The 26514-nt window shown below is 45.0% G+C and overlaps 1 protein-coding gene across 2 annotated transcripts in view; it reads left to right on the forward strand.

The window, feature by feature from the left end:
• Window positions 1-866: 866 nt before the first annotated feature.
• SAP130 (Sin3A associated protein 130) overlaps window positions 867-26514 on the forward strand; it is a gene marked incomplete at its 3' end in the record, with an annotated part of 105040 nt that continues 79392 nt past the window's right edge. For both annotated transcript variants that reach the window (XM_080689903.1, XM_080689904.1), the window contains exons 1-7: window positions 867-920; window positions 1722-1839; window positions 12976-13208; window positions 14124-14282; window positions 15823-15934; window positions 18024-18148; window positions 21818-21942. In XM_080689903.1, the coding sequence (XP_080546029.1) occupies window positions 1728-1839; window positions 12976-13208; window positions 14124-14282; window positions 15823-15934; window positions 18024-18148; window positions 21818-21942 (866 nt within the window). In that variant the 5' untranslated portion in view covers window positions 867-920; window positions 1722-1727. The remainder of the gene's footprint in view (window positions 921-1721; window positions 1840-12975; window positions 13209-14123; window positions 14283-15822; window positions 15935-18023; window positions 18149-21817; window positions 21943-26514) is intronic.

Raw genomic sequence — 26514 nt, forward strand, 5'->3', positions numbered from 1 at the left:
AGCCCGAGGACATCGTCCCCACAAGCGGAGAGCGCACGGGAGCGAGCTCGAGGTAGCGCGGCGGCCACTCGGCACAGAACCCAGGTAATGGCGGGACGAGCGCCCGAGAGGGCAGGGGAGGAGACGAGGGGGCGGGGCGGCGGAGCCGGGCTGCACAGTCCGTCCCGTTGCGCGTCCCCGGGGAAGGGCAGAGTTGCTCCGGCTCCTGCGGCTTGGACGCTAGCTCTTTCGTGAGCTGAGCACGGCGATTGAGCCGGTGGCAGGGGCCAAGGGTCCAGTGGCGGGGAAGGGAGAGGCACCCGGAGGGGTGGGCCGACCTGGGCGTGGGGGCGTGGCGGACGTGGGCCTTGGCGGGGAATCGGGGGAGCCGGGGGAGCGCGGGCGGGCGAGCGGCCCAGGGAGTTTGGCTCCTGGAGCAGTTTAAAGTGACTCTCCACATCCGGGACCTGGGCCCGCCGCTTTCAGACCCTGACTAAGGCGTGGCCTCCCTGCTCTCCGCCCCTCTCGCTGGGAGCGCTTGTCTTCCTCTTCCATTGGCCCAGCCTCGAGGGGTTTGGGCTGCCCCTGCGAGTCTCGCGCCTGATTGGCTGACGATCGGCGGGAGGGTGGGGCGGGCCCATTGCCCGCAGACCGCCGTGGATTGGTGCCGAGCCTCCAGTGACGCTCCCGGCATGGGGCCAATGGGCGGGCGGGGGAGGAAGGGGCAGGTTCGGGGGAAGAGGACTGGGAGGCGATCGGCGGCCGGGTGGCCGGGTGAGTGCGGCCAGCAGGGTTGGACTGCAGCGGGCCGGGACGCGCTTGGGCACTAGTCCCCTGGGTATCCCCGGAGCCCAGCGCTGTTGACGAGATGGGCCCTCTGCCGGCACCTCCAGGCCGGCGAGGTGGAAGCGGGAGGTGCGGGCGGCGGGCGGCGGCTTCAGGTAAAGAGGCACACTGCCTGTCTGCTGGAGGTGCTCCGCAGAACGCCTCTTTTCTACCCTGGGAGTCGGAGTCCCCCTTATTCCAAATATCTGGAACCTGTGTCCTCCGATCTCAGCGGGGGTTCGGAATGGGGTGGGGTTAGGAGCGAATTAAGAGATCGGCAGATCTTGGCCCCTGAGGGAAAAGTGGGGGGGCGATTTTTTGAGAAGGGGAGGTTTCATGTCCCTCTGCCTCAGAGGGGTGTCTGTTGAAGGAGGAAAAAGGAAAGCTATAAATGGAGGCCTTTGCAGAAAAGCGTTGAGAATGCCTTTCACATCGGGTCTTAATGTAAGATTTCTAATCCTTTCTTGGGGTTGAACATTTTCCCCTCTTGCATCTTATGACATATTAATTACTGTTCTGTTTACCTTGGCGAGAGATGTGACTCTTTCAAAGAGACATGCTATTTTCTATAAAACTTTTCACAGAAGAGTACATATGCCTTGTGGCAGGTAATACCTGTCATGTGGCACATGATTCAGTGTCCATTTTTTCACATTGCAATCCACAAGTATTTACAGAGGGTCATAGTATCCCTCAGCACCATATGAACGTCACCATTAATTTAATCTATGTACATCAAAATTTTTTATAATTTAGGTAGCCGCATTCACACAGATCATTGATTATTGTTTTAAATAAATGATGCTACATTTGCTGTTTCAAGGGATGGATGAGATCGTGGGTAGTAAAGATGCTTTGATTTCTCAAAATTGACTCCAATTTCACTATAGTAACAACTCTGTGACTGTGTACTACAGGTGGAAATGAGTTCTCAACAGTTTCCTCGGTTAGGAACCCCTTCCACTGGGCTGAGCCAGGCACCTTCACAGATTGCAAACAGTGGATCTGCAGGGTTGATAAATCCTGCTGCTACAGGTGAGACATGGAATATTCTATATAGCTTCTTGTTTTATGGTTAGGTATGGTAGTGCTTGCCTGTAATCAGAGTACATGGGAAGCCAAGACAGGAGGATTGCTGGTTCAAGGCCAGCACATGGCAACTTAGTGAGACCATGATTTTATTTTGTTTGTTTGTTTGTTTTTGTTTTGTGGGTCTGGGGATGGAACACAGGGCATTCAGCCTTCGAGCTACACCCCCTGCCCTATTTTTTATTCTTTATTTTGAAACCAGGTCTCTTTGAGTTGCAGAGGGCCTCACTAAGTAGCTGAGGCTGTCCGTGAACCGCGATCCTCAGGTCTCAGCCTCCTGAATGCTGGGATTACAAGCGTGCGCCACCACGCCTGGCTTGTTTTTTTTTTAATTTTTAAATTTTATTATTACTTTTGTGTGTGGCACTGGGACTTTTCTATCTCCGGGCTATATTCCCAGACCTATTTTATACTTTATTTTGAAGCAGGGTCTCACTAAGTAGCTGACGCTGGCTTTGAATCTGGGTGATCCTCCTGTCTCAGCCTCCCAAACTCTGGGGTTATAAGCGTGTGCCACCACACCTGGCAGAGACCCAGTTTTAAAATTAAAAAATAAGCCGGGTGTGGTGGCACATGCTTGTAATCCCAGCATTTGGGAGGATGGCACAGGAGGATCACAGGTTTGTGGCCAGCCTAAGTTACTTAGGTCCTCCACAACTTAGTGAGACGTTGTTTCAAACTAAAGAATAAAAAATCTTGCTGGGAGTATAGCTGGAAGGTAGAATGTTCCTCGGTTCCATCCCCAGCACCACAATAAATAAATAAATAAGCTGGGCATGGTGGCACACGCTTGTATTTCCAGCATTTGGGAAGCTGAGACAGGAGGATAGTGGTTCAGGGGCAGCCTCCACTTAATGAGGCCCTTTGCAACTCAGTGACACCCTGTTTCAAAATAAAGAATAATAAAGAAAAATAGGTCTGGGGGTATAGCTCAGAGGTAGAATGCCTCTGGGTTCCATCTCCAGTAACACAAAATCAATCAATCAATAAAATAAAAAATAAGCTGGGTGTGGCGGCACATGCTTGTAATCTCAGCATTTAGGAGGCTGAGACAGGAGGATTGTGGTTCGTGGATAGCCTCAGCTACTACTTAGTGAGCCCTTTGCAATTCAGTGAGACCCTGTTTCAAAATAAAGAATAAAAACAGGGCTGGGAGACTGGGCGTGGTGGTGCATGCTTGTAATCCCAGCATTCAGGAGGCAGAGACCAGAGGATCGCAGTTCCTGGACAACCTAGCTACTTAGTGAGGTCCTTCACAACTCAGTGAGACCCTGTTTCAAAAACTAAAAAATAGGGCTGGAGGTGTGGCTCAGAGGTGTAATACCTCTGGGTTCCATCCCCAGTACTGCAAAAAAAAAAAAAAAAAAAAAAGATAATAATAAAATATAAATAAAATAAATAAATCCAAGCATGGTGACACACCTGTAAATCTCAGCACTTCAGAAGCTGAGCCAGGAGGATTTCAGGTTTGAGACCAACCTCAGAAACACTGAGATGCTTTCTCAAAGCAAAACGTAAAAAGGGCTGGGAGTATACCTGAGAGGTAGAATTCCCTGAGTTCAATCCCCATTGCCAAAAGATGAATAATTAAATAAATAAAGCATTGCTAGATTTTATACTTAAATATTAGCAATTCCTTCTAGGATTTTAGGAAATACTAGTTTATTGAATTTGAAGAAAAGGAGTGTTGTTGTACTAATTTATTTATTTATTTATTGTGGCACTGGGGCTTGAACCCAGGAGCATTCTACCTCTGGGCTATACCCCTAGCCTGATTTTTTATTCTTTACTTTGAAACAGGGTCTCACTAAAGTTGCAGAGGGCATACTAAGTAGCTGAGGCTGGTCGCAAACTTGGGATTCTCCTGTCTCAGTCTTCCAAGTGCTGGGATTACAAGTGTGCACCACCACACCTGGCTGTACTAATTTAAATAATAAGGCATCTTTTTCTTGCTGTCTCAACTACTTCATTCATATGTACTATTGTTCATATGCAATTTATAATAAAACATGCCTATAAGAACTATTTTTTTAGCTGGGCGTGGTGGCACACGCTTGTAATCCCAGTGTTCAGGAGGCTGAGACTTGAGAATTATGGTTTGCAGACAGCCTCAGCTACTTAGCGAGGCCCTTCACAGCTCAATGAAACCCTGTTTCAAAAAATAAAAAGACTTAAAAAAATAGGGTTGGGCTTATAGCTTGAAGGTACAATGCCGCTGGTTCCATCTCCAGTACTGGAAAAAGAAAAAGAAAAAAAAGAACTATTTTCTTAAATGCCATAACATAGTCTTGTTAATTAACAACCAGTGATATAGTAATAATGCCATGAGACAGCCTTGATATTATGGAAGGCTTAGGAGCAAGCTATCTAAAAAAGAGATAAAAAAAAAAGGTGTATATACAGCTTGGTGGTGTATATGCTGAGATAGGAGGATTTCAGCTTCAAGACAAGCCTCAGCAACTTAGCAAGACCTTTCAAAACAAAAAGTAAAAAGGGTTGGGATGTAGCTCAGAGTTAGAATGCCCCTGGGTTCAATCCATAGTAGCACACACACAAAAAAGTGTGTGTGTGTGTGTGTGTGTGTGTGTGTGTGTGTGTGTGTGTGTCTTTCATGGTGGTGCACTCTTGTAATCTCAGTATTTGAGAGGCTGAGGCATGAGGATTCCAGGTTCCAGGTCAGCCTTTCAAGATCCTGTTTCAAAATGAAAAAAAAAGGAATGAATGGGAATGTGGCTGGAAATAGAATGTTCCTGGGTTTTATCCCCAGTGGCTGCCCCCTACCATGTATATATACAAATACGTGCAACTTGGTTTTTCTAGTTGTAATATATTCTTTTCTTTTTCTTTTCTTCCTTTCTTTCTCTCGTGTGTGTGTGTGTGTGTGTGTGTGTGTGTGTGTGTGTGTGTTACTGGGAGTAGAACCAGGAGCTTTTTATCTCCGGGCTATGCTCCCAGACCTATTTTATGTTTTATTTGGAAACGGGGTCTAAGTTGCTGAGAGCCTCAATAAGTACCTGAGGCTGGCTTCAAATCTGTGAGATCCTCCTGTCTCAGGAGGTGCTGGGATTACAAGTATGTGCTGGGATTACAAGTATGTGCCACCCACGCCTGGCTTAATTGCAATATATTCTTTGAGAGCTGTAGATTAGTGGTTCTTGAGGAGATTGGAGTTGCTATCATGAATATTTGGCAATGTCTAGAAACATTTTTGGTTATTACAAGTAGGGCATGCTTTGGACTTCTGATAGGTAGAGGCCAAGGATGTTGCCAAATATCCTAAAATGCCTTGATAGCCCCCATCCCCCCCCCCAAGTCTAATCAACACTGACTTTGAAGGACTCCTTCAAATACTGTTTTTTCAGTTTTTATTATGTAAAACCATAAAATTGCAAACTTCTTTTTCTTTTTTTTCTTCATCCAATTCTTGTGTTCCTGTGGTAAACGGTACCACTAATTCTACTCATTGCTGAAACCAGTAGCTGCACCGTGCACCATGGGCATTCCATGATTCTCTTTGATCTTGGAAGGCTGAAACAGTAGGATCCCAGGTTCAAGGACAGCCTTAGCAAGTAGTGAGACTCTCGTCAACCTAGCAAGACCCTGTTTCCAATAAAACCAGGCTAGGGGTGAAGGTAGAATCTATGCCTGTGGGTTCAATTTCCAGTACCATACATACATATACACACGCACGCGCGCGCGCGCACGCACACACACACACACACAAGTAGCTGAGGCATCTTTAATTGCCTTTTGTCTCTTATTCTGCCTTTCTGTAATGTTCAGCCTTATTTCCTACTGCTTTGTCTCTCCAGTTTATTTATTTATTTGTTTGTTTATTTTATTTATTTTTGGTGGTACTGGGGTTCCTGGAAGCCCTTTTACCTCCGAGCTACACTCCCAAACCTATTTTATACTTTTTTTTTTTTTGGTGGTACTGGGGGTGGAACCCAGAGGCTTCCTACCTTCGGGCTATACTACCAGACCTTTTTTTATATTTTATTTGGAAACAGGGTCTCACTAAGTTGCTGAAAGCCTCACTAAGTAGCTGAGGCTGGCTTCGAACCCGTGCGATCTTCCTGTCTCAGCCTCCCAAGCACGGGGATTACAAGCATGAGCCACCACGCCCTACTTTTTTTTTTTTTTTTTTTTAACAGAGTCTCTTAAGCCAGCACAGCTGGCTTCAAACCTGCGGCTGACTTCAAATCAGAGCTGGGTGTGGTGGCGCAAGTTTGTAATCCTAGTACTTGGGAGGCTGAGACAGGTGGATTATGTAGGTCCAAAGCCAGCTTCATCTACTTAGTAAGGCTCTCAGCAACCTAGTAAGACCTCATTTCCAAATAAAATATAAAAATAGGTCTGGGAATGTAGGCCGTAGGTAGACAGAAAAAACCCTGGGTTCTATCCCCAGCACCACATACACACACACACACAAAAGCAGGCAGCCAGTTGCAGTGGTGCATGCCTATAATCCCAGTTTTGAGAGGCTGATACAGGAGGATCACAGGTTCAAGGCCAGCTTGTGCGATCTTCCTGTCCGCCTCCCAAGCGCGGGGATTACAAGCGTGCCACCACGCTGGGCTCCAATTTATTTTTTGTTACAACTGTTTTTAGTTCTGTGTTTGAAGTTACTTTGAGCTGCATTGTGCCTCCCCTAGATGGTATTCACTCATATTTTCTGAATTAATGATGTAAAGTTCAAAGTTTTGATATCTTTGAACTTTGTACTCTCTTTTCTTATGCCACAAACTTACACCTTCTTTTCCAGAGTCAGTTATTTGATTAATTCTTGTTCCTTCTTGAGGTTTCATTTTTTTTTTTAAGCTTAAGTGATTTTATTATTACAAAGATGGTAAGATAGGACATAACAGATTAAAGCACTACACCATAGAGGGTGACATAGTGGGGTGACTTGAAAAGAAGTCACAAAGGTTTTTGGATACAGAACATCTTGCTCTACCAATTAATCTTCTGACCCAACTAGATCCGCCCCTTCTCTGGGGCAGGTCTTTTGATGTGGGGATTCTTTTCTGTAGGCCTGCCCTGTCTCCAGTGCAGAACCCAAGCCTTTTGTTTCACCCCAGAATGTGTTAATTGATTATCGGAGTCTGGGATCTCTCAAGGCTTATGGCATCCCCCCATATCTGAGGTTTCGACTCAAATGTCATTTTCTCTAGAGACACTTGCCAATTCCATCTTCCACAAGAGTTCAGGTTATGACCTTCAATAAGATGAAGGCTGCACAAGAGTTAGGGCCATCCATGTCTCTTGGACTTTGCACATGCCCTACCTGCACTCATGGAAATCACATTTTATGATCAACAGCTTGCAGAAACCAGCTAACATTATTTATTGGTTAACATTTTTTTTTTTTCATGGAACCAGGGATGGAACTCGGGCATTGTACCTCTGAGCTACCCCCCTTTATACCCCTAGCCTAGCCCTACTTTTCTCTCTCTTTCTTTCTTTCTTTCATTTTTCATTTTTTTCATTTTTTAAATAGGGTCTCACTGAGTTGTGAAGGGCCTCGCTAAGTAGCTGAGACAGTCCGTGAACCACGATCCTCCAGTCGCTTCAACAACTGATTTTTGACAAGAGTATATAATACAATAGGAAATGATAGACTCTTCAACAGAATAGTGCTAGAATGCCAGAATATCCAGATCGGGATACTTTTTCCATATACAAAAGTTAAACATATAGTTTCAAATATCTAAAAGTAAACAGGAGAAACTGCAGAATTGCTTGGGGGACACACACACACAAACATTTGATACAAAATAAAATTATTGTTCATCAAAATACATTATTAGGAAAATCAGGGCTGGGTGTGGTGGCGCAAGCTTGTAATCCCAGTACTTGGGAGGCTGAGACAGGTGGATTATGCAGGTCCAAAGCCAGCCTCAGCTACTTAGTAAGGCTCTCAGCAACCTAGTAAGACCTCATTTCCAAATAAAATATAAAAATAGGTCTGGGAATGTAGGCCGTAGGTAGACCGAAAAACCCCTGGGTTCTATCCCCAGCACCACATACACACACACACAAAAAAAAGCAGGCAGCCAGTTGCAGTGGTGCATGCCTATAATCCCAGTTTTGGTAGGTTGGTACAGGAGGCTCACAGGTTCAAGGCCAGCTTGTGCAATTTAGCAAGGCCCTCCACAACTTAGTGAGACCCTGTCTCAAAATGAAAGAACTAGCCAGGCATAGTGTCACACACTTGTAATCACAGCATTTGGGAGACTGAGACAGGAGGATCGCAGGTTCATAGCAAGCCTCAGCTGCTTAATGAGACCCTCTGCAACTTAGTGAAACCCTGTTTGAGAACAAAGAATCAAAAAGGGCTAGGGTGTAGCTTGGAGATAGAATGCCTCTGGGTTTAATTCCCAGTACCTCAAAAAGAAAGAAACAAATGAAGTAACTTCAGGAATGGTGTCACATACCTGTAATCTCAGTATTTGGGAGGCTGAGACAAGAGGATCACAGATCTGAAGATAGCTTCAGCAAATAGAATCTCATCAACCTAATGAGACCTTGTTTCAAAAACAAAATAGGACTGGGGCTCTAGCTTGGAGGTAAAATTTCTCTGGGTTCAATCCTCAGTACAACAACAAGAGAGCTAGGCATATAGCAGGGTGTGGTGGCTCACGCTTGTAATCCCAGCATTTGAGAGGCTGACACCAGAGAATCGCGGTTCGCAAACAGCCTCAGCTACTTAGTGAGATCCTTTGCAACTCAGTAAGACCTGGTTTCAAAATAAAGAATAAAAAATAGGGGGGTTAGCCGGGCGTGGTGGCGCACGCTTGTAATCCCCGCGCTTGGGAGGCGGAGACAGGAGGATCGCGCAGGTTCGAAGCCAGCCGCGCGCGCTGGCTTAGGAGACCGTTTCCAAAATGAAAATGTAAAAATAGGTCTGGGAGTGTAGCCCCGAGGTAGAAGGGCTTCCAAGAACCCCAGTACCACCAAAAAAATAAAAATAAAATAGGGGGTTTAGCTTGGAGGTAGAATGGCTCTGGGTTCCATCCCCAGCACCACAAAAAAAGAAAAGAAATAAAATAGGGATGGGGATGCAGCTCAGTGGTAAAATGTTTCTTGAGTTCCATCCCTAGTACAAAAAAAAAAAAGATTTAGGCATGTCACAGGACATTTCTTTGGGAGTTGGAGAGGTTGGGGGGATTAAACCAGGGGCATTCTATCTCTGAGCTATAACCCCACCCCTATTTTTTAAATTTTGAAATAAGGTCTCACTAGGTTGTTGAGAGTCTCACTCACTACTTGCTGAGGCTGTCCTCCAACCTGCAATCCTCCTGTCTGAGCCACCATACCTGGCTTTATTCTAACAGTTTCTTGGAAAGTTAAACATGCATATTAATTGATTTTGTGCTGCGATTGATCCCAGGTGCATTCTACTACTGAACTATACCTCCAGCCTTTTTTATTTTGAAACAGTATCTTACTAATTTACTGAAGCTGGTCTCAAAAAATCATGATCCTCCTATCTGAACTTCCCAAATACTGGGATTATAGGCATGTACCACAGTGCCCAGCATGACTGAGGATATTTCTTTTTTTGTGTATGTGGTCCTGGGGATGGAACCCAGAGCTTCTACCTCCGGGCTACACCCCCCAGCCTATTTTATATTTTATTTGTAAACAGGGTCTCACCAAGTTGCTGAGAGCCTCACTAAGTAGCTGAGGCTGGCTTTGAACCTGTGTGATCCTCCTGTCTCAGCCTCCCACGTACTGGGATTAAAAGCATGGACCACCATGCCTGGCTGACTGAGAATATTTCTTTTTTTTGTTGTTGTTGTTGTTTAAAGAAGTTTATTTAAAAGATAGAAATACAGAAAATATAAATACAGCTTCATACCAGACTGGCATGGAGGGGTGACTCGAAATTAATACACCCGACTGAGAATTTGTTTTTTTTTTTTTTTTTTTTTTTTTTGGTGGTACTAGGGTTCCTGGAAGCCCTTCTACGTCCAGGCTACACTCCCAGACCTATTTTTATATTTTTATTTGGAAACAGGGTCTCTTAAGCCAGCGAGGCTGTCTCCGAACCAGCGCGATCCTCCTGTCTCCGCCTCCCAAGTGCGGGGATTACAAGCGTGCGCCACCACGCCCGGCGAGAATATTTCTAAAAAAATATTGAAGCTGGGTGTGGTGGTGCAGGCTTGTCATCCAGGTACTTGAGAGGCTCACAGGTTCATGGCCAGCCTCAGCTACTTAGTGAGGCTCTCCCTAACTTAATAAGACCCTGTTTCAAAATAAAGAATAAAAAAAAATAGGGCTGGGGGTGTAACTCAGAGGGGGAATGCCCCTGGGTTCAATCCTCAGTTCTACAAAAAAAAAAAATTGAAGAGCTAGGCTTGGTGTTGAATACCTATTATCCCAGCTACTCGGGAGGTTTAGGTAGGAGGATCACAAACTAAAGGCCAACCTGGGTAACTTTGTGAAACCCTGTAGGAAAAAGGGCCAGGGTGTAGCTCAGTGGGAGAATCCTTGCTCTGCATGTGAAAGACCCTGGGTTCAATTCTCTACTCTTAGAGTAGCCATTTTGTTATATGTAAATTTGTAAGTTAACTCAGATAAGTGGTTTCATGAGGACTAAGTTGTTAATAGCAAAAATTCAGAAATAACCTGAAGTTAGCATTGCCGCAGTGGTTTTAAAAGCTATAAGTAAGCCAGGCTAAGTAGCACACACTTAAAATCCCAGTACTTGGGAGGCTAATACAGGAGGATCACATGTGTGCAGCCAACTCAGCAACCTTGTAAGATCCTCTGCGACATAGACCATGTTTCAAAATAAAAAAGCAGCTCAGAGATAGAATGCCAATGAGTTCAATCTCTATTACCACAAATAAGTAAGTAAATAAAATAAATGTAACAGCCATGCAGTAGAATCCCACATAGTCTTTAAAAATGATGCATTATATCCATATTCAGTGTTATTGAGCAGTTCCATTTCTAAGGATAAATCCAATAGAAATGGTCCATATGCTCACCAAAAGGCATAACACAACAACATTACTAACACTATTCATTAGTGGCAAAAAACTGAAAACTATCTTCATGCTTCCCAAAAGTAAAACATAATTTGTGCTTTGTACGCATAATGGCATAGTGTAAGACACTGAGAATTAAAAATCTATAGCAATAAAGCCGGGCGTGGTGGCGCACGCTTGTAATCCCCGCGCTTGGGAGGCAGAGACAAGAGGATCGCGCTGGTTCGGAGCCAGCCGCGCTGGCTTAAGAGACCCTGTTTCCAAATTTAAAAAAATATAAAATAGGTCTGGGAATGTAGCCCGGAGATAAAAGGGCTCCCAGGAACAACAGTACCACAAAAAAAAAAAAAAAAAAAAAAATCTATAGCAATATACAGTACTGTGGATTAATCCTATGTGGAAGGGAAAAAAGAAACACAGGTTAAATTAAGTCATTTTGCATTAATACATTTTATCTTTATATCCAGAAGAATAAGAATTTTAGTATTATTTTGGAAAAATGATGAATAAGTGTCAGTTAATATTTTTACAAACTCTGTTTTTTTTTTTTTTTTTGGCAGTATTGTGGATTAAACCCAGGTGCATTCTACCTCTGAATTACACCTCTATCTCTATTGCTTTTATTCTTTATTTTGAAACAGGGTCTCACTAAGTTGGTAAGGGCTTTACTAAGTTGGCTGATCATGAACTTGAGATCCTCCTTTCTCAGCCTCCCAAGTACTGAGATTACAAGTGTGCGCCACCACACCTGGCTAATGTGAGGTTATTAGAGTTTGAAAAGAACAGCAACAACAACAAAAATTTTATTCTATTTTATTTTATTTTTTGCGGTACTAGGGATGGAACCCAGGGGCATTCTACCTCCGAGCTATACCTCCAGCCCTGTTTTTTAATTTATTATTTTGAAACAGGGTCTCACTAAGTTGCAAAGGGCATCACTAAGTAGCTGAAGCTGGCTGCAAACCCCTATCCTCCTGTCTCAGCCTCCCACATGCTGGGATTACAAGCGTGAGCCACCACGCCCGGCTGTCAGGCCCTTTTTTCTAAGGGTGGAAAAGCCACAATGATCAAAGTAAATCCTGTGTTTCACAGTTGTAACTCTTGTGTCTGATGTTCATGAGGACAATCCAGTGCCCTAATTCTCCTTTTAAAGAAAGCCTCAAGGACCCAGGCATGGTGGTGCACGCTTGTAATCCCAGTACTTGGGAGGCTGAGACAGGAGAATCGCAGGTTCAAGGACAGCCTCAGCAAGGTGAGACTTTCATCAACCTAGTGAGACCCTGTTTTAAAATAAAATAAGAGAGCTTGGCATGGTGGCACACACTTGTAATTCCAGTATTTGAGAGACTGAGATAGGAGGATCGTAGGTTTGAAGACAACTTCAAGTAATGAGACTCTCTCATCAGCCTGGTCAGACCCTATTTCAAAATAAAAATAAAGCCAGACGTGGTGGCGCACGCTTGTAATCCAGCATTAGGGAGGCTGAGACAGGAGGATCAAGGTTTGTGGACAGCCTCAGCTACTTAGTGATGCCCTCCACAACTTAGTGAGACCCTGTTTCAAAATAAAGAATGCTGGGTGTGGTGGCGCATGCTTGTAATCCCGGCACTTGGGAGGCTGAGACAGGAGGATTATGCAGGTTCAAAGCCAGCCTCAGGTACTTAGTGAGGCTCTCAGCAACTTAGTGAGACCCTGTTTTCAAATAAAATAGGTCTGGGAGTATAGCCCGTAGGTAGAAAGCCCCTGGGTTCCATCCCAGTAACACCAAAAGAAAAAAAAAATAGGGCTGGGGTGTAGCTCAGAGGTAGAATCCCCCTGGGTTCCATCCCCAGTATCGCAAAAATAAGTAAATAAATAAATAATAAAAATAAGATAAGGCGCTAGGTGTAGCTCGGAGGTAGAATGCCCCTGACTTCAATCTGAAAAAATGTAAATGTATCCCTGGAAAAATGTAAAAGCCCCACTGGAAGTGGTCAGTTTGTCAACCCTGGAACTTAACTGCCAGTGACACTCTTACCTGTGCTGCTGTGTTAACAACTTAGAACACTGTGATATACTTTCTCCCCTTCACTGTCTTTAGTAGTCAACGATGAATCTGGTCGAGACACTGATGCCAGTGCCAGGGAGCATATGGGTCCCAGCAGTGCCCTCCAGTCCCGGGAGGAGAAACAAGAGCCTGTTGTGGTGAGGCCCTATCCACAAGTGCAGATGCTGTCACACCATGCTGTTGCATCGGCCACACCTGTCGCAGTGACAGCCCCACCAGCACACCTGACACCAGCAGTACCACTTCCATTTTCAGAGGGACTTATGAAGGTAATGGAGAGGTTTATAATTTACACCCAGCCATAGTAAAGATGGCCAACAGAGTAATTTTAATGAAGTCTTAGGCTGTTTCTTGGAATATTGCTTTGTGTTTCTCTCTTGGTCTATTGGTATAGCTTTTCTGTAACTCAGAGCTCTGTTGTTCTGTAATCCTGGTCTTCTGTCACTGGACAGTTGGCATCTACAGGACCTTCTGTTTACTTAGTTTGATGTTGATACTATTCAATTTATGATTATGCTACATTAGTTTTTTTTTCTTTTTTTTTTTCTTTGTTTTGTTTTTGTTTTTGGTGGTACTGAGGTTCCTGGAAACCCTTCTACCTCTGGGCTACACTCCCAGACCTATATTATATATATTTTTTGGAAACAGGGTCTCTTAAGCCAGCGAGGCTGGCTTCAAACCTGTGAGATCCTCCTGTCTCCGCCTCCCAAGCGTGGGGATTACAAGCGTGCGCCACCACGCCCAGCACTACCTTAGTTTTTAACTTGGAGAGGCATTCTTCTCCAATGCTTATTTTAATAGCTGGCTAATTTGGGGATATCTGAGCACATCACCTTGAGGTTATGTTTCAGTCTCTGGGAGTTTGGTTCACTTCTACCAAAACTTGGGGAGGCAGTGCTGTGAAGACGCAAGGCATGGGTTGTGGGCCGTCCAGAGCTGCTTTCTTACCAGGCCTCCTCCTTACCGCCTGCATGCCTCTAAGCAAGTCACTTAGCCATGCTTTGCATGCTTCCTCCTCTGTAAAGTGAAAATGGAAAAGTTAGAATTCTAACAGATAAACTGTATATGGCTTGTGGCATTTTCCCTGGCACTCTCCAGGTTTGATTTATGTGCTTTTAAGTGTAGCATAAAATACATCATGACAACAGGCTATTGATATGTTTTGTGTGGTTTTCTGTTTACAGCCGCCCCCGAAGCCCACCATGCCTAGCCGTCCCATTGCTCCTGCTCCGCCTTCTACCTTGTCACTTCCCCCTAAGGTTCCAGGACAGGTTACTGTTACCATGGAGAGTAGCATCCCTCAAGCTTCAGCCATTCCTGTGGCAACCATCAGTGGACAACAGGTTTTTTTTCCTCTTAATTTGCTAATTTTCAAACTGAGATGCCAAACTATTGATCTTTATATATTGAATGCCAGTAGTAATTAAATGCTTCCCTAAAAAAAATTAAACAGTCACTGCTATCTGCAAAAGAAAGATAGTAGGTTTGGGAGATGACTAGGAAGTAGAAGCTAGTATGTAAACTCCATATTTACTGAGCGTCTGTGCTATGTACTAGGCAGTACCCCAGCGAGATACAAATCGAGTTAACCACAGTCCCGTCCTTGAGGGGTCTGGGTCTGATTTGTCCTAATTTATTTCTCTGAAGAGTTGAGGACCTCACACCAGTGGTGTCAGGCACTGCTTCTAGGAAGAGAGCAGATGTGTATTTCTTGGATACTGGCAGGCTCCCTCAGATAGTTCGCTAGTTATGAACATTTGTATTCAACTATTCCATCTGATGTATATTTGGTTTATTAAGGGTTTTTTTTTGTTTGTTTGTTTCTTGGGGGGTTTTTTGGTACTGAGGTGGAACCCTGGGGCTTTTCTGCCTCCAGGCTATACTCCCAGACACCCCCCCCCTTTTTTTTAATATACTTTATTTGGAAACACAGTCTCACTAAGTTGCTGAGAGCCTAAGTATCTGAGGCTGGCTTTGAACCTGCGTGATCCTCCTGTCTCAGCCTCCCAAGCGCTGGGATTACAAGTGTGCGCTACCACGCCCAGCCTTATTAGGTATCTTAAATTACTTAATATCCTAGAAAGATACCCTGTATTGCTCTCCTTTTGTGGTACTGCTGAATGCTCCCAGATATTCTAGCCTCCCCTCAAGAGGCACTGGAGTAAGAGGGTTGGAACACTCGAGGGATGAATAGGCAGGGGATTACCAGTTCGATACTAACCTGCCTTTACTTCAAAATCCTTGATAGCATAAAGAATGATAGATGCAGAAACATACAAAGGAAATAGTGAGAAGAGGAAAATAAGTCTTTGGCCAGGAAAGAGCAAATAAACATGAGAGGTGAATGTTTCAAATGAGAGTTTCTTTTTTTTTCTTGATTTTTTTTTTTTTTTTTTTTGTGGTGCTGGGGGTGGAACCCAGGGGCTTTTCTACCTCCAGGCTATACTCCCAGATCTATTTTTTAAACTTTATTTGGAAACAAGGTCTCACTAAGTTACTGAGAGACTCACTAAGTAGCTGAGGCTGGTTTCGAACCTGTGCGATCCTCCTGTCTCAGCCTCCCAAGCACGGGAATTACAACCATGTGCCACCATGCCCGGCTTCAAATGAGAGTTTCTAAAAGAATACAGTTGAATATGCTATCTCTTAACTGGGATCTTGCATCTAGCAGTCAAAGCGTCAATCCTCAGTCACTTGTGACAGCCTGTTGGCAAGCATCAGACAGTGCAGTATATTAAAAAAAGCTAAATGTCCTAATCCTTTCTCTTGGAGTGCTTATAATCTAAAAGGAGTAACCTGACCCATATTTGGAGGAAACTGGTTTCCTAGAGAAAATAGCTAAGACCAAATGTGTGAAATGACATTATATTCCACTTTTTCCAGGGACATCCCAGTAACCTGCACCACATCATGACCACAAATGTGCAGATGTCCATTATCCGCAGCAATGCTCCTGGGCCCCCTCTTCACATCGGAGCTTCACATTTACCTCGAGGTAACGACTTAGGTTTTGTTTAAACTCTGGAAATGCAATGGCACCTGTACATTTGGTAGACAATATGGTAACACAGAATGTATCCAGAATCAGCCCTTCAGAGTTGCAAAACAGTAGAAATAAACCTAAAATAATACATACTTTTTGTAGTGTGTGTGGTACCGAGGATTGAACCCAGGGACATTCTACCTCTGACCTATACCCCTAGCCCTATTTTTTTTATTCTTTCTTTATTTTTGTTTGTTTTTTGTTTGTTTGTTTGTTTTTGGTGGTTCTGGGGATGGAACCCAGAGGCTTTCTACTTCCGGGCTATACTCCCAGACCTATTTTATATTTTAATTGGAAACAGGGTCTCACTAAGTTGCTGAGAGCCTTACTAAGTAGCTGAGGCTGGCTTTGAATCTGTGCGATCCTCCTGTCTCAGCCTCCCAAGTGCCAGGATTACAAGCGTGCGCCACCACACCCAGCTTTTATTCTTTATTTTGAAACAGGGTCTCACTGAGTTGCAAAGTACCACACTAAGTAGCTGAGGCTGTCCGAGAACTGCGATCCTCCTGTCTCAGCCTTCCAAATCCTGGGATTACAAGCGTGTGACACCATGCCTGGCTATGATTACATTTTAATAGGTTGTAAAGTAATTACTGAATTTTTATGTGTGTTGTGTACCACTGGAGGACTGAACCCAATTCTACTTTTGAGCTACACTCCCAGCCCTGTTTTAGTTTTTATTTTGAAACAGGGTCTCACTAAGTTGTAGAAGACCCAAGTTGCTGAGGCTGGCCGTGAACCTGTGCTCCTCCTGTCTCAGCCCCCCAAGTACTGAAATTATAAGCATGGATCACCATGCCCATATCTTATGGACTCTTGACCAGAAATTGTTATTTTCTGTTGAAGAGTATAAAACAGTTGGAGAATTTTAGCAAAGTCTAGCTGACAAACACAAAACCAGGTTTGCTCAGTCATAGGATGATTCAGTGATTGCCAACATGTGGTTCACAAGCCCTTTTAGGGGGCCCATGGACCCGAAATATTTTCATAAAAACAGTTAAAAAATAAAAACAAAACAATGGGCTAGTTTCACTTAAGAATGTCCTTAAGCAGCTGGGTGTAGTGGTGCGTAGTGAGACTCTATTTCTAAATAAAGAATAAAAATAGGGCTGAGGGTGTAGCTTGGAGGTAGAATGCCCCTGGTTCCATTCCTAGTACCACAAAAAAAAAAAAAAGAAAAGATGTCCCTAAGAGATACACATTATCTTATTAAACTTTAACCCTAACTGGGCTTGGTGGGTCACACTTATAATCTGAGCATTCGGGAGGCTGAGACCAGAGGATGGCAGTTTGTGGATAGCCTCAGCTACTTAGGCCCTCTGCAGCTTAGTGAGACCCTATTTCAAAGTAAAGAATAAAAAATAAGGCAGGGTGTCTAGCTCAGAGGTCAAATATCCCTGAGTTGCATCCCCAGACCGGTAAAAAAAAAAAAACCCACACACACAAAAAAAAAACTACTTTTCTTAATTTTCTTATGTTTATTTGCTTCTTTCTTTTCTTTCTTTCTTTCCTTCTTTCTTTCTTTCTTTCTTTCTTTCTTTCTTTCTTTCTTTCTTTTGTGGTACTGGGGCTGGAACCCAGGGGCATTGTATCTCTGAGCTACACCCCCAGCCCTATTTTAGTCCTTTTTATGTTTTGAAACAGACTGTCCCTGAGTTGTGAAGGGGCTGGCTAAGTAGCTGAGAATGTCTGTAAACCATAATCCTCTGGTCTTCGCCTCCCGAATGCTGGGATTACAAGCGTGCGCCACCGCACCTGGCTCTCATGTTTATTTTTGAGATGGGGGTCTTGCTTTGTTGCCCAGCTGTCCTGGAAGTACTGAATCTAAATGATCCTCTCTGAGCCTCTCGTATAGCTAGGACTGTAGGCACTGCGCCAACCTTTTTTAAATTTTCTTTGTGATTAAATGAGACGTATATAACATACCTCAGCTGAGTACCAACATACTAAGTTGTAGAAATTATTATTTTCGTGGGTATCATAAATGGATCTGTTTGAATTGTGAACCAATAGACTATCTAATTAAAAATTTTTTTTGCAGGTGCAGCTGCCGCTGCCGTAATGTCCAGTTCTAAAGTCACCACGGTCCTGAGGCCGACTTCACAATTGCCAAATGCTGCTACAGCCCAGCCAGCAGTGCAGCACATTATTCATCAGCCAATCCAGGCATGTGGGGGCAGGGGGTTCTCTGCCTGCGAGTGTTAAGCATGTGATCAGAGTTGCTTACTCTGGTTGGGTGTGGTGGCACATGCTTTTAATCCCAGTACTTGGGAGGCTGAGACAGGAGAATCACAGGTCTAAAGCCTGCCTCAGCAGCATAGTGAGGCTCTCAGCAGCCTAGTGAGACCCTGCTTCCAAATAAAGAAATAAAATTGGTCTGGGGACTTAATTTGCAGATAGAGTAGTAGGTAAGTTCAAACCCTAGTACCAAAAATTATACATATGTGTGTGTGTGTGTGTGTGTGTGTGTGTGTGTGTGTACATGTATATATATACATACACACACATATGTTTATATATATGTATATATACATACACATGCATATAGTTACTCACTCTGGGAGAGTCCTTAACCTCAGAGACTTGTGTGTGTGTGTTAGGTACTGGGGATGGAATCCAGGGCATTCTACCTTGAGCTATACCCCGAGTCCTATGTGTACACATTTGCTTTTCTAGGAAGGTAGTCTATGTCTTTCAACTTATTTTCAAGGAAATATATAACTTCAGTACTACTAAGGTATAATACAGAAGATATAATACAGAAGAGACACCAGAAAATGTAAACTTAATTTTGTAGACAGTTCAGAGATACTGAGTTTTTGTTTTTAACCATAATGTATGACCAAAAATATATCTTTGAGACCCAGGTATGGTAGCATACTCCTTTAATTCCAGTACTTTTAAGGCTGAGACAGGATCAGGGGTTTAAGGCCAGATTTGGCAATTTAGCTAGATCCTATTTGAAAATAAAAAGGGCTGGGGGTATATCTCAGAGGTAGAACCCCCTTAGATGGAATCCCTAGCATCATAAAAAATAAGGACTGGATAGCCAGGCATGGTGGTGCATGCTTGTAATCCCATCATTCGGGAGGCTGACACCAGGAGGATCGTGGTTCGCAGACAGCCTCAGCTACTTAGTGAGGCCCTCTGCAACTCAGTGAGACCTGGTTTCAAAATAAAGAATAAAAAATAGGGCAGGGGGTGTAGCTCGGAGGTTGAATGCCTCTGGGTTCCATCCCCAGACCCGCAAAAAAAAAAAAAAAAAAAAGAAGAAGAACTGGTATAACCCAGAGGTAGAACTCCTCCTCCCCCTGGAATCAGTTCCTAGCGTCACAAAAAATACATCTTTGAGAGATTAGGTTCATCTAGCTGAAGTATGTATAGGAGATAGGAATTCAAATGCCTTCAGAGGTCGTATAGGTAACATGTGTGAAACCATTATATTTACATAATAAGGAACTGTCCTGATTAAGACACTGGATTGTACATGTCCCATCTAAAGCTTTCAAATAAAATCAAAATACTTTGCCCGGCATGGTGATGTGTGCCTGTAATCCTAGTACTTGGGAGGCTAAGATAAAAGAATTGCAGCTTTGAGGCCAGCCTCAGCAATTTAGTGAGATTTTCAGCAACCTAGCCAGACCCTGTTTCATAATAATAAAAAATAGCCGGGCATGGTGGCGCACACTTGTAATCCCTGCACTTGGGAGGCGGAGACAGGAGGATTGCACTGGTTCGAAGCCAGCCTTGCTGGCTTAAGAGACCCTGTTTCCAAATAAAAATGTAAAATAGGTCTGGGAGTGTAGCCTGGAGGTAGAAGGGTTTCCAGGAACCCCAGTACCACCAAAAAAAAAAAAAGTAGGGCTGAGGGTATAACTCAAGTAGAATATCCCTTGGCTCAGTTTCTAGTACTACAAAATATATAAATAAAATTCTAAGCCATGTGTGGTGGCACACGCTTGTAATCCCAGTACATGGGAGGCTAAGACAGAAGGGTCACAGGTTTGCAGCCAACCTCAGTAACTTGTGAGTCCCTTTGCAACTTAGTGAGACCCTGTATCAAAATAAAGAATGAAATCAATCTAGGAGTATAGCTCAGAGGTAGAATGTCCCTGAGTTCAGTCCCCAGTACCATAAAATTAACTAATTAATTCCGCTAGCCAGGTATGGTGGCACAAAGATATAGTCCCTGCACTTGGGAGGCTGAGACAGGAGGATCGCAGGCTTGAGAACAGACTCAGCAAGTAGTGAGACTCATCAACCTAGCGAGACCCTGTTTCCAAATAAGAAATAAAATTGGGTCTAGGGGTATATCTCAAAGGTAGAATGCCTCGGGTTCAATACATAAATACCACCACTAAAAAAAAAAAACAACAAAAAAAAACCAGCTTAGGGGCAGAATGCCCCTGGAATCAGTCCCTATTCCCACATGCACAAAAAGGAGAACAGGCAGAGTTTGGTGATTTAACTGCAGGTATGAGGATGAAGAAAGTTCTGAATCAGATGGACTCAGATGATTGAAAGAATGACAGTGGGCAGGCAAGTGAAGGCCACATGAAGTTGTGGTAAAGGTTAGGGTCCTATGTGCAGATGAAAACATTCTAGAAGTTATCTTGAGTATCCTGCCTTTTGTTCTTTGAGCACCCTGACTTCTGCCAGCCCAGAATACTGTTACTCTATGTTTACTATTTCTGGGTTTGGTTTTTTGTTTTGTTTGTTTGTTTATTTGTTTGTTTTTTGGTGGGTTTGTAGATGGAACCCAGGGGCATTCGACCTCCAAGCTACACCTCCTGCCCTGTTTTTTATTCTTTATTTTGAAATAGGGTCTCACTAAGTTGCGGAGGGCCTCACTAAGTAGCTGAGGCTGTCTGCGAACCATGATCCTCCCGTCTCAGCCTCCCAACTGCTGGGGTTACAAATGCTTCTTTATGTTTTATGCTGAGAATCAAAACTGTATTTACCTTTTGCATGCTAACTTTCCCTGAAATCCAGCAGTAGCTGAGTAAGGCCTCTGGGGAGGTTTTATAGTGGTGCAAAATTTCTATACCAAGACCCACAACAAAATGAGAACTCTAGGTCTCAAGGGTTAAGTCCCACTTCGTACTAAGAGTAGGGCAGTATTTTTACTTTAGTCATATTTGAAAAGGAGGGATTTGCGTCTTGTCCAACCCTTTTGAACATGGATATACATACCTAGAGGCTAAAGTTTCAAATTAGACTTTTTTTAAGTACTGAGGACTGAATACAGAAACATTCTACATCCAAATTATACTCCCCAGCCCTATTTTTTTTTTTTTTCTTTTTTCTGTACTAGGGATTGAATCCAGGGGCATTCTACCTCCGAGCTACACCCCCAGCCTGTTTGTTTTTGGTGGTACTGTGGTTCCTGGAAGCCCTTCTACCTCCAGGACACACTGCCAGACCTCTTTTTACATTTTTATTTTTGGAAACAGGGTCTCTTAAGCCAGCGCGCGTGGCTGGCTTTGAACCTACGCGATCCTCCTGTCTCTGCCTCCCAAGCGCGGGGATTACAAGCGTGCGCCACCATGCCCGGCAACCTGTTTTTAATCTTTAATTTGTGTGTGTGTGTGTGTCTGGAGATAGAACCCAGGGACATTCAACCTTCAAGCTACACCCCCTACCCTATTTTTTATTATTCTTATTTTGAAACAGGGTCTCACTGAGTTGCAAAGGGCCTCACGAAGTAGCTGATGCTGTCTGCGAACCATGGTCCTCTTGTCTCAGCCTCTTGAATGCTGGGATTACAAGCATGCACCACCATGCCGGGCTTGTGTTTTATTTTAAATGAAATACTATTTTGTCTTCTCTTGATAGTCTCGTCCACCTGTTACCACATCCAATACCATCCCTCCAGCAGTTGTGGCCACGGTCTCAGCCACCCGAGCGCAGTCTCCAGTCATCACTACCACAGCAGCACATGCTACTGATTCAGCACTGAGGTACGACTTGGCGTGTGAAGACCAGCCATCTGGCTGTCCTCCCTGCTCCCTACCTTTTCCTTTTCTTCCTTCAATCAACTCAATAAGTATTTATTTAATAGAGCATTTTAGTATAGTGTCCTCGATACTGTGGATAAAATGACAAACACATGAAGAAATTTCTGTCCTCCTAGAGATTCTATTCTTGGAGTAAATAAATGTATAGTTTTTTAGATGATGAAACGTGCTTTGGGAAAAAATGAAGTAGTGAGGGGGATTTCAAGTGGCAGATATATGGTGCATTGGAGGGAGCAGTTTCATTTGAGGTACTTGAGAGCTAGGCGTGGCAGCACACACTTGTAATGACAGTACCTAAGAGGCTAAGACAGGAGGTTCTCAATTTTGCAGCCAGCCTCAGCTACTTAGTGAGACCCTGTTTCCAAATAAAGAATAAAAAAAAAAAAATAGGAATGGCAAAGGATAAGTTCAGGTCTAGATCACAAAGGGCCTTATAAATCACTCCAAGAATGTGGACTCTGCTGGGTGTGATGGGTTTTGAGCAGAGCCATGCCATGATCTGAAGGTTGAGTTGGCTCAGTACTTGGGAGGCTGAAACAGGAGGATCCAGCTTAATGGTCAGCCTCAGCTATGTAATGAGGCCCTCCACAACTTAGTGAGACCCTGTTTCAAAATAAAGAATAAAAAAAAAAAAATAGGGCTGGGGTATAGCTTGAAGGTAGAATGCTCCTGGGTTCATACCTCAGTACTGCAAAAACGAAGAAGAATATATAACTGGAGGCTGAAAGAGAGAGTGATGGAGGTAGAAAGACATGGTTTGGTCCTGGATAGATTTTGAAGATGGAATCAAGAGGAATTAAATGAGGGTGTAAGAGAAGAGCAAGAGTTGGAATTAAGGTGGTACTAGTTGGCCTGTGCACCTGAGGGTGGGTGCAGTAACTAGAAATGGAGAACCGTGGAGAAAAATGGTTTAGGGGAGGTTCAGACTTCGTTTGGGGGCATTTTAAGCTATGATGACTTCTGAGAACTCAAGTGGAGATATTACGAGAGATTGATGTATGAGTGTAGAGTCCAGAGAGGGAGACAGTTCAGGAAAGGCGAAATGAGAAAGAGGGCTATGAGAGAAACATCTCCCACTTGAGAGGCCTGGAGAGCAGGAATGGTCTCAGGGAAAAACCAAGACTTTTTCCAGGCAGAAGAGGAGGATAAGAAGAGGTTGAGATCTTGCTAGAGATACATCTATAAAGTTTACAGAGATAAGCAGGGCATGGTGGCACACACTTGTAATCCCAGCATTTGGGAGGCTGAGACAGGAGGATATATATATATATAATTTTTTTTTTTTTTTTTTACAGTGCTAGGGATCAAACCCAGGGCACATGCTAAGCATGTGCTCTTCTACTGAGCTACATCTCTATCCACAAAAAGACCTTATTATAAAGGACCAATATTTTGAATTTTCCCATGCCCAGAATCTTTCCATAGATATCTTTACACTTAAGCAGTAGTTTGGCTGCTGTGATTTTGTTGTTGTTTCCTTATTCTTTCCCTGAATACTTTACAGTTATTTCTCCCATGGCTTCTAGAGCTGGATGATGCTGTTGAGAAGTCTGTGTCCAGCCTACTTTCATTTCTAACCCTTACAAAGAACTGGATCTTTCTTCCTGATTGCCCTAGAGTCCTTATCATTGAGTTTCAGCTACCAGGATAGTTTTGTAGTGACTATTAGGCGTGGACTGTCTTGGAGCATGGTATGCCTTTTCAGTCTGTAGCCTAAAACTATATGAAAAGTTTACTTAAATTTTATTTTTATATTCAGTCCCTTCTATTTTATTGGGAGGGGGGAGGTACCTAATTATGCTGTGCTAAATTTTTTTTTCCAGTACTGGGGATGGAACCCAGGGGCATTCTACTTCCGGCTACACTCCTGGCCCTAATTTTTATCTTTATTTTGAAATAGGGTTTTAGTAAGTTGCGGAGGGCTTCACTAAGTAGCTGAGGCTGGCTACAAACTGCAGTCCTCCTGTCTCAGCCTTCCAAATGCTAGGATTACAAGCCTGTGCCACCATACCTGGCTATCCTAGATATTTTTGCATGACTTCCTTATCTAATCCTTTTTTATTTTTTTATTTTATTTTTTTAATTGGTGCATTATAGTCATATATCATTCACATTGGAGTACAAGACTTGAGAGGATATACAAACACACATCATCCAATTAGCCCTCATCCAGCCCCCATCCCATTCCCTCCCCCTCCCTCCATCCCATGCTTGTTTGGTGATTAACTTTCATACATTTGTTTATGTACCTCCTGCGTTTTAAAGAGGCTCCATACTCCACTATTCCATACCCTCTGATTGGTCACATTAGTTGCTTCACTATAGGGCCCTTTCTATAGCTCAACCTCTTCCTGTTGATTAGGGGAAGCATCTGATTTATATTTTCTGCGATATTTCTCTGTGCATGCCGCATTGCAAGTACCGATCCCACTCTTAACAGCCCCAGTAGTGGCCTGGCTACCCGGTGGACTGATCCAGACCTCACTGGCTCAAGCAGCGGCCTTGCCTCGTGGGAGGCCCCAGTTCTGTTCTCGCTGGCCCCGACACTGGCCTAACCCCTCAGCTGGCTCCGATCCCAGCCTCGGAGGCTGCAGTAGTGGCCTTGCCTCACGGCAGGCTCTGATGCCAGCCATTGGTCCCGGCACCAGCCTAACCCCTCAGCAGGCTCCGATCCCAGCCTCGGAGGCCCCAGCACCTGCTTAGCCTCACAGCAGGCTCCAATCCCGGCCTCTCTGGCCCAAGCACTGGCCTAAACCCTCGGCAGGCTCCGATCCCAGCCTCGGAGGCCCCAGTAGTGGCCTTGCTTCACGGCAGGCTCCGATGCCAGCCATTGGCCCCAGCATCGGCCTAAACCCTTGGTAAGCTCCAGTACCGGCCTCGGAGGCCCCAGCACCAGCCTTGCCTCACGGCAGGCTCTGATGACAGCCTCGTTGGCCCCAGCCCCGGTCTAACCCCTCGGCAGGCTCTGATCTGGCCTCGGAGGCCTCAGCACCGGCCTTGCCTCATGGAATGCTTCGATGCCAGCTGTTGGTCCTGGCACCATCTTAACCCCTCGGCAGGCTCCAATCCCGGCCTCGGAGGCCACAGCAGCGGCCTTGCCTCACGGCAGGCTCCGATGCTGGCCATTGGCCCCAGCACCGGCCTAACCCCTCAGCTAGCTCTTATCTTGGCCTCGGAGGCCCCAGCACCAGCCTTGCCTCAGGGCAGGCTCCAATGCTGGCCACTGGCCCCGGCATCGGCCTAACCCCTTGGCAGTCTCCGATCCCAGCCTCGGAGGCCCCAGTAGCGGCCTTGCCTCACGGCAGGCTCCGATGCCGGCCATTGGCTCCGGCACCGGCCTAACCCCTCGGCAGGCTCCAATCCCGGCCTTGGAGGCTTCAGTAGCGGCCTTGCCTTACAGCAGGCTCCGATGCCGGCCTCGCTGGCCCCAGCACTAGCCTAACCCCTCAGCAGGCTCTTATCCCGGCCTCGGAGGCCCCAGCACCAGCCTTGCCTCATGGCGGGCTCCGCTGCTGGCTGCTGGCCCCGGCATCGGCCTAACCCCTTTGCAGGCTCTGATCCTAGCCTCGGAGGCCCCAGTAGCGGCCTTGCCTCATGGAGGCTCTGATGTCGGCCATTGGCCCCGGCACTGGCCTAACCCCTCAGCAGGCTACGATCACTGTCTCTGGGGTTATTCTATCCAAGGTTCCAGGTGTAATGTATCAGATCTCTGCCTCCCCTGAGTACTGGCCACTGCCATTACCACTGCCTGTACCATTTCAAATCCTTCCCAGGCTCTTTTTCCACTCTGAATGTTGTCCAGTGTTCCTAAGCATGCATGACAGTAGCATTCGACATTTGGTGTAATTTCTCCAAAAAAAATAAGGTTGGCAGGATCCGGTTTCTGCTTCTCCTGAATACAAGTCTCCACTGCCATCACGGAGACCGCTTTCAACACCGCCTTTCTCCTTGGTCTCCGCTAAACTCTCTCCTTACAGGTGATGTCCAAGATTCTTAGCAATGTAAAGAAACAGCAGTCCTCCCTCACGGGGAATTTTTCCATAAGTTCCAGTGCATTTGGATAAGTTTTGTCTGCATCTCCAGTGTCCTGGCATCCGCAATGGCTTTCTTAACTCCTCTCCGATATTTTTCTTTTTCTTTTCTTTTTTCTTTCTTTTCTTCTTTTTTTTAATAAGAGAAGACAGTATATGTGGTTTGAGGAGGTAGTGGGATCAGGCACTCAGTAGCATTGTGACCCGGTCAGTTTCCCCATGGGTCCAGAGTGCTCCCCACTACTCTGCCTGGGCCCCAGGGTCCTGTGACCCGGGCCCCGGCTTGCGTGCCCTGCGCAACCCCCACCCAGGACCCAGGGTACTGGGCCCAGTTTCTCCAGGGGTCTGGCGTGCTATGCGCATTCTGGCTTGGGGCCCAGAGTATCGTGACCCGGGCGACCCCCACCCGGGACCCAGGGTACTGGGCCCAGTTTCTCCAGGGGTCTGGCGTGCTCCACGCGTTCCAGCCCGGGGCCCAGAATCT

The sequence above is a fragment of the Muscardinus avellanarius genome (genome assembly GCF_963383645.1).
Source record: "Muscardinus avellanarius genome assembly, chromosome: 2".
NCBI lineage: Eukaryota > Metazoa > Chordata > Mammalia > Rodentia > Gliridae > Muscardinus > Muscardinus avellanarius.